The 17,506-nt window shown below is 40.8% G+C and overlaps 1 protein-coding gene across 1 annotated transcript in view; it reads right to left on the reverse strand.

Moving 5' to 3' along the window:
• Positions 1-16,675, reverse strand: part of ube3c (ubiquitin protein ligase E3C) — a 29,252-nt gene extending 12,577 nt beyond the window's left edge. Inside the window, exons 1-17 of the mRNA XM_005912382.2 lie at positions 16,541-16,675; positions 15,870-15,984; positions 15,686-15,739; positions 15,127-15,201; positions 14,514-14,660; positions 14,270-14,385; positions 14,004-14,161; positions 13,289-13,442; positions 12,202-12,422; positions 11,901-12,052; positions 10,405-10,592; positions 7,540-7,626; positions 5,945-6,102; positions 5,430-5,656; positions 2,556-2,660; positions 1,986-2,073; positions 222-319 (exon numbers count right to left, since the gene is read on the reverse strand). Coding sequence (XP_005912444.1) covers positions 222-319; positions 1,986-2,073; positions 2,556-2,660; positions 5,430-5,656; positions 5,945-6,102; positions 7,540-7,626; positions 10,405-10,592; positions 11,901-12,052; positions 12,202-12,422; positions 13,289-13,442; positions 14,004-14,161; positions 14,270-14,385; positions 14,514-14,660; positions 15,127-15,201; positions 15,686-15,739; positions 15,870-15,935 — 2,094 coding nt within the window. The 5' untranslated portion in view covers positions 15,936-15,984; positions 16,541-16,675. The remainder of the gene's footprint in view (positions 1-221; positions 320-1,985; positions 2,074-2,555; positions 2,661-5,429; positions 5,657-5,944; positions 6,103-7,539; positions 7,627-10,404; positions 10,593-11,900; positions 12,053-12,201; positions 12,423-13,288; positions 13,443-14,003; positions 14,162-14,269; positions 14,386-14,513; positions 14,661-15,126; positions 15,202-15,685; positions 15,740-15,869; positions 15,985-16,540) is intronic.
• Positions 16,676-17,506: the final 831 nt, after the last annotated feature.

The following is a 17,506-nucleotide window of genomic DNA, read 5'->3' on the forward strand; positions in this document are numbered from 1 at the left end:
TTTACCTCCAATCAATAAAAAAATATGAATGTAGCTACAAAGACGTAAAGCGCTGCACTCGAGTCGTTACCACAGTGTTAAATACTTACTGGCAATCTTTAAAATTTTCAAAATAACCAGCAAATTTAATAGCATTATATGTATACTATATAAAGGCAATCACTATAATACAACACTCAAAGCCTTATGGTGCAGCTGAGTATGGAGCAGCGGTGCAGTACCTTCACTCGCTCCTCGAAGGGCACCACAAATGGGAGCTCGGTGAGGATGGCCAGATGTCTTTCCTCGGACACAGACAGCTGTGGAGGCTCTAAACCAACTAAAAAAACAAAAAACAAACCCACAGTGTTCGATATTTTACCGATTGCTTTAATGCAGGGAATCAGGCATTTTCTTCTTGTTTTTATACAAAATAGTTATTTAGTGATTTTTGTCCAAATCACAGTAAAAAAAACTCATGATCTAAATACTTTGTGCTTTTATAAAAAAAAAAAAAAGTAACTTCATGAGTCTCAGATTTAACCAGGGGCGTAATTCCCAGGGGGGTTATGAACCAACCAATATAATCCCCCCAATAAAATTATGAATTATCTTGCATAAATACCAGCAAAATAGTTGCATGTTTATTCATCTGGGGATTTATTTATTTATTTAGACACAGATCTTGACCCCCCCAATGTTCAGCACAAAGTTACGCCGATGAATTTAACCCTCAGTATGTGCAATATAATTGTTCATTAATACACAATATTTGTAATTTAACAGCCAAGTGGTTTTTGAGCTGGAAGCACACTCTCCAACATCACTCTGTAACACTCATCTAACATAATCGCTCCTCACTGTTAAGCATTACGATTAAAACGCGGTCCACAGGCCAACCATTAAATACCCTTTCCACCCTACAGCCTTTTAATTAACCCAGCTGTGACCTGTCCATCCACCTGCTGGGCTTTATCCATTAGGCTGCTGTTTGTTTTGTATTAAACTTGGCATTTAGACTGTTTAGCCCACAGAAGAAAAAAAACGCTACAATAGCTAAACCGCTCTTCACCCTCCTCCGTGTCCACTGCAGCTCAATTATTCTGCCCAATTAGTCAATCTGATCTGCATTTTCCCATCAGGTTTCCATCTTTGAGGAGAAATATGGCCTCTGAGTGGTCAATACATTGCTCATTCATCAGCCATGGGGCTGTCCATTTAAGGAAATGAGAAAAGGCCAGACAAACACGTGGACCAGATGTGGCTGACTTCATCAGGTACTTTCACGCTAATTGAATTTATCCCACACGGCCTCTGAGTGGCACTGGGTAGATCATACACACATTTTTATCAGCTTGTTTTCACACCGTACTTCACAGAAACCCAAAGTGAGCCTGATGAAGCCCCGTGTCGACGTCAGTGTATTTTCCTGAGTGCCTAATTGAGTCAATGAAGAGAAAATGTGGTTAATATATCTTGGTAGGAATGGGGAAGGTTAATGACTTTTCTGCAGCTTCTTTTCACATCCCTGGGAGGCCTGTGAATGAAACATTATGGTACTGGAAATGTACTTCTATCTCTTTATCTCACTCATTGAGGAAGAATCTAACATGATTTTACATTCAAACTTCTCTTATCAGATACATTATCAATGCACAACTCCATAATATATGAAAAGCAAACACAGAGAAGGTGACTTTGGACAGCAATTACTGTGATTTCTTGGACTACTTATCAAGCTGACACAAACATTATGTGCTTCTAAACTTTGCCAAATGCCAAAGGAGTAGCTGTGTGGTGTACATTAAACAGCGCTGATGATAATAGGCTTAAGAGTCTAGTCATTCCAGTTGATGACAAATAAACATCAACTATTCTACGATTTCAGAGCAGGATAAATATGAAGGTCAATTAGATGACATAGAAAAAGGTAAAGGGGCTCAATTTGACACCCATCTTTTCATAAGGGGAAAAAAAAAAACACCTAACAGCAGAAATTACAGTACCATCCAGTGTAGACTGAAGTGGCCCAATGCGGCCCATCCTCCGTGTTCTCCACACGTGTCTTGCAGATGGGACGTACAGCTGGGTGACCTGGAGAGAAAAGAGAGGAAGATAATGATGAACCTGAAGCTCCTGCCTGTGCCTTCGAGCCAGAATAAGGGTGACAGGTGACTTTACAAGCCTAAAACATCTTTAAAATAAGAAGTCTTTGTAAAGTTTTTCTTACTTTTACAGCAGTGGTGTACACATAACTATTTTTTTATTTTAATTTAGAATAATTTTCATTAACTTTTCAGCTACAAACAGTAGAATATGCCGACTCTGTTACCACCTCTTGAAATTATGCTCTTCTGTGCAACAAAAAAAGAAAAGAAAATAAGCTGAAGTTTATGAAACTCCTCTCACTTGCTCTAAACATGTCTTCACCTTGTTAGGAGGGATAAAATGTGTTGTGATGATCATTTTACCCTTAAGAGGGTAAATTCGTTTTATGATTCTGTCTATTAAAATTAAACCAATGCAGAACACGCAATGTAACAATGAACCAAACAGCTGTGATGACAGGTAAATACCTTATCGGCCCGGATGTTGACCTCCTCCGAGAGCCAGTGACCTGCCGGACAGAAGGGTCGGCGGATGTCACGAGCTTTCACCATCTTCACCAAGTTAGTGATGACCTAAAGTGGAAATCAAACACAAAGACACACACACACACATCCATACACATACCACATTAACATCTTTAAGTCTGACATCAGCATCCCTACAAGAATTCTTAAAAACCGCGGCTAAAGTCTATTTTCAGAGGAGAGCAGCTGTTTTTTACTTTCACGTATAGGCTGTTCAGTAGGATGAGGTGCCTCCTCTTGGAGGAAAAAGAAAAAGCAATTTGAGAATTTAGCCATTAGTGCGCCATTTATGGGGAGTATAAAAGAAAAACGACCTGCGCTATCCCTCAACGTCCAGCCCTGTTAATTACTGGCGAGGTCTGCTGACATCAGCCATCGGACAGAGGAAGCAAAAGGCCGAGCAGCACTGGATCACAGAGCTGTAGCAGAAGGGCGAAGGGTTGCAATGATATTTCCATTTGGTTACACTGATATTACTGAACCTTTGTCCGAATGCATAATGCTTTAAAGGATTGAGACTCATATCATTAAACTGAATTATTCTGACGCCATGTGAATGTTTCATGTTTCAACGGGGCCTCTTTCAGTAAAAGTTGCAACAGCATTTTTTCCTCTTTGAACCTAAACAGCAATAACATATCCCTACTCAGTTGCTAATTTGCAATAAATTCAGACTTTTGATTCTGGTGCCATCATTTGTGATTCTCTGAGCCAGTGCGAGAGGGGCGTGGCCCGTTATCTCTCGCTGCAGCAGACAGAGTAGAAAATAACTTAACTAAATGGTGCCTTTACATTTCACTTATGCAACAAGTCTTTTGCACATTTGGAAACCATTGCGAGTCTGTCTCTGTGAACATACAAAGTGACCTATGTCTGAATGACAGCATGCCCTCACTTTAGCAAACTAATGAGGCCTAAAATGTTACATATCCCATGTCTGGAAAGGCTTTAGAGCTTTTTCAGTCTGCTAATGACTCAAATGTTAATAAGAGGCTCCCCTGTTGCTATGGCAAGTCCGAGTTAGACACCTACTGAACAATCACATGCACGTCTTTGCATGAAGATGTAACGCTCGCAGCCAGTCAATTTCCGTATAGTACCTCAGCTAGATTATTCCAATCGACATGTTCATTTCTAAAGCATGTCATTTACATAGAGCAACAATCAATCTTGGCCAATCACCGGGAGGCAACCAGAGCCCGCAATAATGGCAAGTGCAAAAAGCTGTAAGAGGCACGTGACTATGGGTTTGGAGCAGACCTACCCCCTGACTCTGGGAATGAATAAGCATTCCTTAATTAGCCCATCGGGTTAAGTGCAAACCTTAATGGGCCTTTCCCAAACTCCGGCGTGACATCGTTCTCCAAACATAGCCAAGAAGAAAGTTCCATTAGCAATATTAATACAAGCTTAGTTGATCATTTTCATTCAATTAACTTCTTTCAATTAAATAGATAGCTCGACAATGGAGGTGATAAAAGATGGGGAGGGACAGCTGATGACACGAACCAAACATTAGCGTGTTAGGGGTCAGCAGCGTTAAACCGACTGTAAATCCCAACGTTCAATTTGGAAAATGCATTTCCCCTGCTCCCCACTTCTTTAATGGGTCGTTTTAGCTGACAAGAGGCCTTTGAGCTGATCTTTTATGAAAATCCCAGACATGCTCTTCACGTATTCACCACCTTTCAGAGAACACCAGCGTTCACTTTTAAATCCTTTGTCTAAGGGCCAAGAACAAAGTTGCTTAAACACAGTTTCTCGTGGAGAAAAGCAAAGAGGAGAAGTGGAAGGAAGATGTGGAATCGAGACTAGGATTAAGTTGAGGATGTTTTCTGCCTCATTTCCTCTGGGTAAATAATCAGCGTATGACCTCTCTGGTGCTCCGTCTCATCTTTGCCTGTTCATGCATACATGAACTGGTATGGACAAGCATTAGGCCACTCTTGCCTCAACGCACAGAGGGACTACACAACAATTAGACCCAACGCTAATGTGCCATGCTTCACGGTTAACACGCTGATGAACAGACTTCAATAAAACAGATTTAGCATGATCATAGGAAAGACTCATGAAGAATATGTAATGCTCACTAAATACATGTGTGCACTGAAAGCTAATTACTGAGATACTGCACGAATCCTTATTGTGCTTTGTGATCTTAACTCCTACTTGCACATGACTGCTCTGGATTTTTCTTATCGATGACAGAAAATATGCCCACACCTGAGGCCAGAAAAGATTCAAAAGTTTCCAATTTTATGCTAAATTTAAAATTTTCTACTCAATATAAAGAAAAACTTCATCTTAAAACACTAGCTAAATTTCTCTCGCTGGTATATCTACTGAGAGACATTGTGCGCTCACTTCCTGCCTCATGTTTTAGGGTTAAACACACGTGTAAGCAGGTTAAAGGAAAAATATTTTCGCAACAATGAGACTGTGGGGCTTTTTCTGACATTTTACTGCTCAAAACTTCAGTTTTCAAATTACTGGCTTTGCCACACAGTGAGAAAGCGGGTTTCTGACTTTATTTCCCATGATGCACTTAGAGAACTGTAGGAACTGCAAAGTTTGAAAGTTCTGCTTTTTAGAAACTGATATTTTTTTCCCCATTACTTGATACACTTTTGTTTTCCATCAATTTAACTCTTAGCTTTTTTTTGAATGTGCACTTTGTGTTTGGCAAAACCCTCAATGTCATACGTTTTTATGCTCTGAAAATGAAGAAGATAATAATTTTTCCTGGGCATAATGAGAAATACAAAACAGACAAACAAGAATGCTATAATATATATATAGGACTACACATCTTACCTTGAAGAGTTGCACCCAGCGCTTCTGTTCGGCCTGGATATGCTGCTGAACCTCGGTGTTCGTCTTCACCCCCACACTACGGAAGGCAGCCATGTACTCCTCTCTGTGCTCTGCTTTGGTCTTAGGGTAGGCCAGCTTGATGATACCCAGACATGCATCTCTCAGACAGCGAGACAAAGTCACAAGCTCTAACAGCGTGAAGGGCATCATGGAGGACTGCGTCTGACCTGTTGAGAGGGAAAATACATTTACAGATATCGATCTGCACCACCTGTGACTGCTGAAAACAAAGGACAACAGCGATATACTATTGTGTTACAAGCGGGAAATGAGCGATATGGGATGGATATGTATCCCAATCTGTCGTACATTCGCCTGTCCAACGACCTCTGTACAAAATATTTATTTGTCAAATAAAATATGTAACGTAGATATAAAACAGGGCACTTAGAGGACTACCAGAGAACCGTAGATACGCCATTATATCAAGTTAAACAGATGTTTATGTCTATTACCTTCCATTGCATGTCCAAAAAACTCGCTGTCATGCACGGAGATAAGAGAGTGGCTGAAGAGAGAGCTGAAGAGATAGAAGACAGGAATGATGCGGTTGGAGTCCTCAAAGGACATGGGAGACCCTCGGGAGATCAGCTGTAAGAGTGGCACCATAGACCTAAAGGAGACACAGACACGTAAACATTTGAAAAAATAAGTATAAGGTTGTGTGAGCAGGCAGAAATATACTGCACATGGATACAAGCTAATGGGAGCTTAAAAACCTGCAGTTTGTCTACTGGCCAACTGAGGCCTACTGCAAAAGTCCCATGTTAAAAAGCTCAACTTTACAGCATTAAAAAGCATATTTACAGATTGCTTCTGGTTAACTGAATCACACTGAATGGCAGGTGGAGCCGGTTGGTGTCTGCTAGGCCTCATCCACTAGTTCAAGTCATTAAACTGGACATCTTTACTGTGCGTGTGCTGTTTGCCTGTTCTGGAGCATTTTTAATATCTGACTAATCTTATGGCTTGTAGTGTGGTAAAGACTGTCCAAAAAGTCTGCTTCTTTGAGGTTTTGGTGGGTGATATTCTGGTATTTTTTCATCTCTTACTGTATGGATGTTTGTGTGTTCCCCCTTTCATCCAAATGCCCATCTTCTATACCATCTACGATACAAACGTGGTGCGTCTGGAAAGTATTCACAGCGCTTGTTCCACACTTTATCAAATTACACTCATACTGCAAAATGGATTAAATTAATTTCTCACCTCAAAATTCTACACAAAATACCCCATAATAATATTTACATATATTTGTTATCTTGGTTGTGTGCTTAGGGTCGTTGTCCTAGTTCGAGATCCAGAGCACTTCAGTGCAGGCCATCATCAAAGATGTCACCGTACATTGCCGCATTCATCTTTCTATCGACCCTGACTAGTCTTCTCATTTATGCTACTGAAAAATTATCCACACAGCATGATGCTGTCACCACCATGCTTCACTGTAGGGATGGTCTTGTACAGCTGATGAGGAATATCTGGTTTCCTCCAGATATGACACTGGGCATTCAGGCCAAAGAGCTCAATCTTTGTTTCATCAGACCAGAGAATTTAGTTTTCATGGTCTGAGATTCCTTCAGCTGCCTTTTCATTGAGGAGTGGTTTCTGTTTGGCCACTCTATCACACAGGCCTGATTGGTGGAGTGCGGGAGAAGTGGCTGTCCTTCTGGAAGGACAATGAAATTCTCCTCTTTCCAAAAGAGCCATGATGATGCTCTGCTGGAGTGACCATCGCAGTTCTTGGTCACGTCTTTATCTAAATCCCTTCTACTATAATCTCTCAGATTGGCCGGGTTACCAACTCTATTGAGAGTCCTAGTGGACTTTTTCCATCTACAGATGATGGAGGCCATTGTTCTCATTGGGACCTTCAATGCTGCAGAAATGTTCCAGATCTATCTGAATGTATCTGAATCCATCTTGGAGTAAAACTGTAACATGACAAACTGTGCAACAAATGAAGCACTGTGAATACTTTCTGGATTTACTGCATATCTATAACAATGCTTCAAAAGATAAAAATCGTATAGTCAATGTTAGAGTAGCTCACCCAGTGATCATCTTGGTTGTCATGGAGGTGATGAGGTGCCAGAGATGTCTCAGGAAGCGTGCATTGAAAGCCAAGCTGTACAGAAGTCTGCAGAGAACAAAGACAAGCACATAAAACAGAAATATTTAAGTATATTAAATGGAACTGAAAAGACTTGAGTGAGATATTTCAATCAAATGGCACAATCAGTGTGAAGAACAATACATTTACCCTTGGCCAACCTGTTTACCCTGCTGAGATTGTCAACTTTGTCCCGTTAATCAGGGAACACCCAGAAAAAGACACTGTTAACCAATATTTCCCTCACACAATTTTCTTAGTATTTTTTCTTTCTGTCCTTTCATACCTTGCGAGGGGCAAAAGGAGATTAAATTAGCCATTAAGCTTTATTTAGGCGAGGCACCTTCCATTAGTAAACTAGTTGGTGGTGAGGGTGCCCATAAACAGCCCTCTGTCTTCCTGCTGGAGCCCCATTTAACTTAATGACCAGGGGACGGGGGGACAAGACAATGCAGGACGTAGGAGGAGGGGAAACCTGGTCCTCGCTGTGACCCTGCAGTACTGGTTTGCTTCCACACTCACAGTGAATTACATGATAACGCAGAGGAAGGCCCACATACTTTGCTTTAGTCTCTCTGCACTCAACGGGCTGTGGCACCAAGGTGTGAAGGCGCTCTTTGTTCAAGTGTGTGTTTTTTTTGTGTATGCTCCTAAATTGCATGGCTTTTCACACGGAGGATAAGAACAGGTGACAATAATGTGGTAAGTAAGCTGAAAAGCAACATGAAGTAGCCCTGCATATAATAGGCCTCTGTCTACTGACACCTACTGTATGAGGATGATTGCCGTTAACAGGGCAGCATCATGTGTTCACAGTAACACAGAGGAATAAAGGTCAGCAGAGGAAAAACATAAAAGTTGGTTGAGTGGGAAAGGGGCAATTCCATGTCTGCTAGATAGTCTCATCTCAGTATCAATGTTCAAATTCCCATTCCACCATCCAATCTGGCAAAATGGAGATTAACATTAGGAGCAGACAAACCTCAATATGGCTTGAAAAGTGGTTTGTGTTGATCACAGGCCATCTGTCAGTGCAACAAGACACAGGAGGGAAGCAAGGAGCAGTGCTGTGGGCCCATAACAAGTGATGTGGGTGTTTGATTGAAATGGGAAACAAAACACTAAATGCCAGCTGACATGCTGATTTACAGCCTGAGAGAACCCAAACCCCCATTTCAATCATGGAATGAACCACTAATAAACAAAGTCAAGACATCAGAAGGGGTTGTGTGTACATATGTGTGAGTGTGTGTGTAAAAAGCAGGTTGATGAATAATGTCTGGATCATTTCATTTTGCACTAATGAAAGAATCTCAGTTCAGCAGAAAAAACAAACAAACAACAAAACCCCCAAAACATCAGCCGTGCTCAGGTCAGATCTGATACCGTGAGCCTTGAACGCGCCTCAGCCTACAGACAAATTTGTTTTGCTGGCTTCTGTGTCCGCATGAACCAACAGCATTTTCTTTTTTTAATCACACCACCACAAAGATCGCGGTAACGGTTCAAAAGTAAATGGAGGTCACTTAATCAGAGTGACCCTGTTAGCAGCAGAGTGCTACACTGGAAGAAACCAAACAATCAAAGTGAAATTACACCAAATATCCAACCCTAACAGTTAAAGTGAATTACTGCGTGGTCTCCAGAACAAACCTGAGCTAAGTATAATTAGCAAATCAATCAAAAATCTATTTTGGTCCCAGTTGATTGTCCTGCTTTTAAAGTTACCCTATAGAAAAAAGTGTGGAGTGCAGTTTAATGAGACATTTTACATATTTATTAAAAAGGCGGTGTGCTGGGCTGGCTGCACGACTGGCCGGCCTCTTTTTTTTTTTTTTCCTTTCTTTTTTTTTGCTTTAAGACTCGTAAATCAAGACCAGAATGCAATTTGCTCCCCTTAGCCTCTTGTAAAGCTATCCCATCCACTCCTGCAGTGATTAATCTTTCTCAGTGAGCTAATTATTTTGTACAGATATCCAATAATGATGGAAGAGGAAGGACAGGATTTATGGTAAAAGCCGAGAGAAAGAGGAAGCTGTAAAAATAAATAAATAAATTTAAAAATAAGGGCTGAAATTCTTCTAAATTCTTGTCAACCGCTTGTAAGCAACAATGCAAAATTATTAGCTGACCACTAGAGTCCAGCTGCACATGCCCAGTTTATATAATTACTTGAAAGGATTTGGGGAATGTTATGGATTCAAATAATAGCAAAATATCTGTCTAGTAAAGCAGAGCTGCTAATGTGATCCCGAAATGCATCCTCACATATAAATGAACTGACAGCAACTGGCTTCAATAATAATTAACTAGAGCTGGTTGCCCGTCCATGAAGCTCAGCCTGATCACCTCCTGTCAGTCAATGCACCATCTAGACCCCCACGCTACCTCTGACATCCTGGCCCTAATGCAATCAACCTGAAAAGGGGTAATTGCCCTCATCCAGAACTGACAGCCTCCCTGACATCCCGGCTTCCTCTGCCGGTTGTAAATGCCAGCGGGTGCGGACCACTGATAACTGCCTGCCTGCCTGGTTTTATCGTTACTTACATTACTGCTTACAGCGCGGAAACACATAAACACACAGTTTTCCTCTCAATCAGGTGGCTCCTGGGATGCAAGGCTGATCCCGTCGAGATGTGCAAAGTGTTATGATATGCCATTTAAAAAATGAAAAGCTTTTACATTTACTTTGATGTTGTGTTTTTGATTCAGACACGCCTCCTGGCGTAAGGCTACTTACATTAACTTCATTACATGACACAGGAAGAATGAAAGACCCCCCAAAAATGTGCGTCTTTGTACCTGACTTTTGGCACCATGAGACGATGCTGCACCATCAGCGTGTGACAGATGGACGCCATCATGGTGAAGACCTCCTCGCTGGCTGAATCCCTCCACACCAGGTTGAGCAGGGCGTTAGTCTGGTGTTTAGTGTCCAGTTTGTGGACACACTCTTCTGTTATCAGCTGAACTGAAATCCGGCTGTCATCCTAGTGAAGAAAGAGATGAGTGTTATTTAAAGGACTGTGATTATGTGATTGAGAAGTATGTGTACGAGGGTAAAAAAAAAATAAAAATGTTATTTTAGTTTTTTATAGTTTATTTTCGAGATGCAATCTGCAATTTTTAGGTTACTGTTAATAAAACCAAGCGTTTAAATATCAGTTTTTAAACTTGTCGGGGTCATATGAGAGTATTGTGGAGTGTTTGTTGCTACTAATCTGCCTGGTTTGTGCTTGTGATAACAGTTATCTATTTACTTCTCTTTTAAAGAAATGTTTATTTGCTCTTGGTGAAAGCATCTTCTGTGACCACACAAGAGTGCACAACGAATTTCCCGACTAGGACAATAAAATATATTGTATCGTATATTATCGCTTTATTATCGCTAGACGAGGTGTCTGAATGTACGCATTTTTGAAGGTCTGAGGCAAAATGTTTTAAGCCACAGCGGTGCAGAATCCTTCCAAATATTCATTTATTCAGTTTCGTAAGTTAATCATGTTTACAGTGGGCCAACCACCAACTGGTGGTAAATATTTACTCTAAATCCATCGATAAGTAATGAGTAATCCTACTTCAAACACAAAAACACAGAAACAAACTAAACCAACCACAACCGCCATAGCAAAGCTAATAAGAAATAATTTGGCAAATGTTGTGATTTAATGCCATTTTACCTTCAGTTATTCAGCTGATTGTCATCCTTTATGTTAACTTATCACTTTAAACTCATTCAGCATCATAAGCACATAAGGAATAGTCTGTTAATTCCTTTTATTCCTGAGTTTGGGAAACAAACTCCCAGTTGTTCACACAATGAAAAGTGTGGCTTCTCCATCGCTGCCACGCAGCTTACATTAGAGCAGGTTGACATTACCTGAGTACAACATGAACCTTGTGCTGGTATCAGCCAACAGGCTAAGTCACATTTCTAGTGAAAACTGTTAACAGACACGAGAATGACCTTTTTGAGATATTTAAGTTTTGCTTAAATCAAAACTGCTTTGACTGTAAGAAACTTTTCTTTTGTTATAGTTAGCCATATTGTTCATGCTATGTAAAGGTAAATGTCTTGCGGAACAGTTTCACATCTACAAAGCAAAACTCGTGACAAAAAAAATAAAAAAATTTAAAAAAATGGGGCTTTGCACATATTTTGAATGTAGAAATAAAAGTAAAAATTAACTGAATTGTGTGAATGCTAGAAATGTGTAGAGGGGCCTTATCAACACTGACATCCCTCACCGATGCATGCTGTGCGCTGAGATATTTGGACATATATGCGGGGATTTTACCTGCATGGGTAGCGGCTGGATGCCAGCGTTATCGTCATCCTCCGAGTCGCTGCTCACTTCTGGCCTGGTGCTGCTTTCTGACACTGGCAGCAGCGGCAGCAGCGTCTGCAGGGCCCGGAGGTACAACAGGAGACCCTCCTCTGATAGTGAGCCTGCCAACGCGCATCATTCATCATTACCGCGCACATTAACCCATCTCCCACTCTATAAATCAGTCTCATTACCACACAGAGGAATGTACAGGAGAAACAAGTACAGCACAAGCATGAGCCTGTGTTTTCAGCTCTAAACTCCCACTGACCTAGGCGGTTCTCCCCTGCAGAGAGGACAAAATAAAACAGCCATGGTGCTTGGCTCTGTGCTGCTGAAGAGGAGTCGATCGTGGCCTTAAGGGAGCTCAGGAAGGCCTCGAAAGGGAATGAGTGACGGAAGTCTGATAGTGCCGGGATAAAGAAGTGAAAGATCTGCTCAGTAAACGGAGCAGAGATGAACTCCTCGGTAAAAGCCGCAAATACAAACTGCCTGTAACATGATAGACAAAGCAGATATTAGTACACTGTGTGAAATCCTAACAAAATAAAAATAATATCAAAATACTGTTTGCTCATCGATAAATGCACTAAAGTATGGGTTGATTTAACATCTCCCTGCTCTTTCTACTGTGTGACTTCTCCAATATTGTCTCTCCAAACAGTGCTGCTTTGTGTAGCCTGGTCACACACATCTGGCGAGCCAAGTCAGATAATTAGCTGTTAGAGCCAGTATGTACACAAGTTCCTCTCACTCCCGTCTTGCTTTTCTTCAAAGAAGAAAAGAAGTCCTCTCGTCGTTTGTTATTAAGAATGTCTCAAACCGAGAGGCAAACAGGCTGGTATTCTGCACTCCAGCGAGCAAGCAAGTCTGGGAAACTTTTATGGCTTGTTGTAAATTGGTCTGTGAAGCAATTACTGCTTCACTATTGACAAGAGGGACAAAAACTGGTGTAGTTTGTCTGATTGGCTTAATGGATGATTTTAAAAGAATTCAACAGACACAAACACCTTCTGTTCCTGCTATTATGCCGCTATCGTCTCCACTGTTTACTGTATGTGCCGGGCGTTCTGCAGAATTGTGTAACTTTTGAGACAATTCCTTCAGTAAATAGTTAAACAATACAGGGCAAACTAAGTTTTTTGAATGCCACTGCTTATTGTTTTAGCTTACTTTCCCAAAAAGTGAAAATAGCAGCGCTGTCTTCTTTTTTTTGGAGATGCATGCACTAATTTCTCTAAAACTGTCCTTCAGACAATCATCAGTGTACGACAAATACTAGCAGGTAATCTTTTAGGGGCGTCTTTCTTGTCGCATCCTGTGCAAATGTTCCTGTTCTCCTGCTTTGCTCACTGTACCTTGCGCCTGTTGTGCAGGAGGAGTAGGTAAAGTGCAGAGGTTTGAGGATGTGCTCCAACAGTGTGCTTGCCAGGGGGATAGTGGGAGCGTCGCTGTACTCCAGACTGGAAGGGAGCCTGTGATTCACAAGAATATACAGCGACCTGTAGTATCCTGATGAGAGGACAGAGAGAAGAATTAACACTCAAAATAATTATCTGAGAAAACGCTAATGTAATTACGGATTTAATATAAACATATTAAAAACAGAAATCTTCCTGTTTGCAGTAACTGAAATGTTGTAAAAATGAGTCCCTTAAGACTAACATTCAGGCTAAAAAGTAGGATTTTTTTTCATTTGGTTTTTCAAATGTAATGCTAAAAAATGTTTCGTGCAGACAACAATGACTAACTTTAAACCGTGCTTTTGAAATGACTCATGCTTCTGGGAAATCGTCAGTACTTGAAATACACTTGACTTGAATGTAATCCTGTACCAGTCACAACATGAACTGCCCTGTACTGATAAAAAACACTGACAAAATTATATTGACACACATTCAAGATCTCTGCACACCCCTTATTGTTTAATAATTTGGTCTCAACAGGTTTATTTGCACCTATGCTGCAGGAATCTGTGTGTCACTGACATTTCTTTTCTTTCTATAAAAAGAAGAAAAAAAAATCCTGACCGCAGACTAACAACAGAGATAAAAGTTAAGCCAGTGAGCTTACCTTTCTGTACCATGTAGTGCAAAATCTGCTCGAGTAATGAAGCTACATTATTAGCATCTGGAATAACGGGAAGATAGGTTCTCTCTGTAGAAAAGATTTCTAGCATTCGCATGGGAACTGCAACATTTAAACTGTCATCCGTGCAGCTCTGCAAGAGTCTAAAAGACAGGAGAGAGGGACAAGAGTGATAATGGCAACTTCTGTTACAGATATCCCATCAGCTTTTGCGTTTATGCATCTGTAAGAAAATTATTTATTTCCAATACCTGCAGCAGAAGCCTAAGATCCTCTTGATCTGAAACACGCATGTCTTCTTCTGTGGGCCAACCAACAGCTTCACAAACTGGCCGTTGTGCTTCACCAGGTTCTGGCACAGCCATATCTTTATCAACACACAAGTAGACACAGTTTTGGTCTTTGGCAAACACAACTTTTTTATATATTAGCATCTATTAAATCTATTGATACAACCAAAGGGCCTAAGGCTCGGGGTTTTTTTTGTCTTCTCACCAATCTATGGGCATCCACACTCTGTCTGTAGAAAAATATTAATTGTCTTGATAAGAGGCAGAGACCAACGCCATCCAGGGCGTGTTGAGCTCCTCCCGACTGCGTCTGGCTGACACGCTCGTCAAACTTTGCCCGCTGTATGGCATACTGGAGAAAGAAAGTCACAGGTCACACACTGTAAACACTCTGTTTGAGCAGACTTGGTACAAAAACAGAAATGCTGCTACCACAAATCAATACGGTTCCCAAAACAAGAAAGAAAATGTGATCACCACATTTGCATTTTCAGAGAAACAACAAGATGCAGCATCAACTCCTTTTAAGTAAGGTAACACAATATCATTGCTGTAACTGTCTGTGGACCAACCGACTTTCTGATGAGATGCAGAAGTTCACAATTTGGCCTAAAGCCACATGTTTATTTCTGATCTTTGAAGCCAAAAATACTCATCACAAGGACAAAGTTAAGGTTGCGAAAAAAAACTTGCTATTTCCCACACCATCAAATAGGCAGTGTCATTCATTAGCCAGCTGCAAGTTAGAGGGTTTCATATGTCATCGCATGCAATGTCACTAGAATTATGTAATGTATGAAATGTGCTTGCAGACATACCTGTTTTTTCAAGTCTTGGTAACCGCGTACATAGGACTGAATGATAATGGCGTTCTTCAGTCGTCTTCTTTCATCCTGAGCAAATTAAAGCAAAATTTACAAATGCTTGATTGCGCTACTTGCTGCCAATGGTAGCACAACCAGTTATTAAGTTTAGGGGGCAATTGCTTTTTGACATACTATATGGACAGATTTGGATAACTTTCTTCCCTTAATAAATGAAATAACTACTTAAAAAAAAAATGCATTCTGTATTTTCTTGGGCCTTTGTTTAATATTAATCTGAAGCATGTAAGTGTGATATACAGAAAAAGAAATCAAGGAGAAAAAAGCTTTGCAGCATTACACTAGTTTCAACGTCATGCTGACTGTCACAAAGAAATGTGACGTTTATATTTATGAACGCAAAGAAATATACTCCTTTTTCATTAATATTTCATGTTTCTTTGCAAGACCAAGCTGGGTGAAACAATGAAAGAACTGACTTTTCAAAATTGCAAATAGTATGAGCTGCAAAACTTTAAAGGGCACAAACAAAAGACTTCAGAAGAGACATTACTTCTCTTTTCCGTCTCTCTTCTTGAGTGCGGTGCAACAGTGATGCCTTCTCCTCCTGAAAAGCAACAAAGATAATTATAAAAATGCAACACAACAACACGTTTTAACCACATCTGTTAAGCATAGAGTTATGTGTGGTTTGTTAATGGCAGCAGATGTATTCCCAGTTTTGAGATGCCACTTACCTTTTTACTCGCTCCTCCAAGGGACACCTTGGGTCTTGTCTTGAAATCTCCCTCAAAGCTGAACATCGTTAGATTTTTTCCATGGACTGACTGACTCGAAGGCTTACTCTAATTTCTGAAAGAGAAAATGAAACAGACCAGTCGTGATGACTTGACTGTCAACTTATAAACAATTAACTTCGGCTAACAGTTTCTCCGACCACGACACTATAAAGCTACGTTTGCAGGCCATATTTTTAGTAGCAAAATTAAACGATTATGAACAGTCAAAGCGGACAACAGTTGAACAACATCACAGGAGGTCAAGTTCAGCCAGACCTTCAGTTTGAATGCAACAATAGTTAGCTAACCGGTTAACTTAGCCGGTTAGCTAATGACTCAGCAGCTGCTAGGGGCTTTAACAAGCCTGCTTCCTCTAAACGACCCCAACAATGAGACACCATATTAAAGCTCATTTATTCGTGACATGTCGTAGCAAGGACAACGTATGTGCAAGCAGCATGATTTTGCTGACGTTAGCAATGCAGCTAACTAGCTGGGCAGCTAAACGCTGAGGCAGGCTAACTTTCCGGGGGGGTGTCTTCCTACCCTACCCGCATGTCCTTTTGACATCATTTCTTTTGAAGGACACACATCTGAGAAAAATAAGCAGCAATGTATGAATCGTTTACCTTCGACTTTTGAGCTAAGAAGTGAGACAGACACTACAACACTGAGAAGGATGTTTACGTTTCTCCAAACGTCAAGTCTTCTTTTCCTGCTCTCTCTAGAAATCAACACAACACCGGAGAGCAGCCTGCATCCGCTTCCTGCAAAGCGAGGCAGCTGATTGGACAGAATGTCTGTCAATACCGTCTCTAAGACCCGCCCTTCTACTAGAGCCATTGAGAAGGTTCTCGGGCTACAGCATGAGTGTGTGTTTGGGTTGAATTTGTCATTTTGCGAGGACCTTCGTGTATTTTTTAGGGAAAAAACACGAAAAAAAACACCATTAACTTTTAACCTGATGAGTCTGGGATAGATGTTTAGATTATGGTTAGTGTCCTCTAAAGTAAGGGAAACATGAACCAAGGTTATTAAAGTTAACTAAAGCTAACCATTTTAGGTAATTAAAATAAACAAAAAAACTTAGACTAAGGTAAGGGCCAAAACAAATACAGATTATTAGAAAAAAAAATATGATTGGACAACACTGAATTTTTTTAAACCATTGGGCAGAGTGAAAGGCAGAGTGGCAGGTGGAGATGAGTGTCAGAGGTGATTTGTGACAGAATGATAGCAGCAAGAGTTAAAGGGAACATGAGACCTCCTGGGGTTTAATGTTTGGAGATGGTTGCACTGATGAAAACACAAGACACTGAGCTGCAGCTGTTTAGAACTGAAAATACTAGATTTACCTTGGGAGTGACAAGGATGGACAGGATTAGAAATTAATATGTCGAAGGGACAGCTCAGGTTGAGCAGTTTGGACACAAAGAGAGGAGAGGCCAAGATGGTTTGGACATGTGCAGAGAAGAGACGGGATATGTGGACAAGAGATACTGGATAAAAGATGCTGAATTTTGAGTTGCCAGGTAGGAGGAAAAGAGGAAGGCATGCAGAGGGTCAGTGTGATGAAAGATACTAGGGATGGGGTG

The sequence above is a fragment of the Haplochromis burtoni genome, unplaced genomic scaffold (genome assembly GCF_018398535.1).
Source record: "Haplochromis burtoni strain Fernald_Lab_line unplaced genomic scaffold, NCSU_Asbu1 Contig_1, whole genome shotgun sequence".
NCBI classification, from domain to species: domain Eukaryota; kingdom Metazoa; phylum Chordata; class Actinopteri; order Cichliformes; family Cichlidae; genus Haplochromis; species Haplochromis burtoni.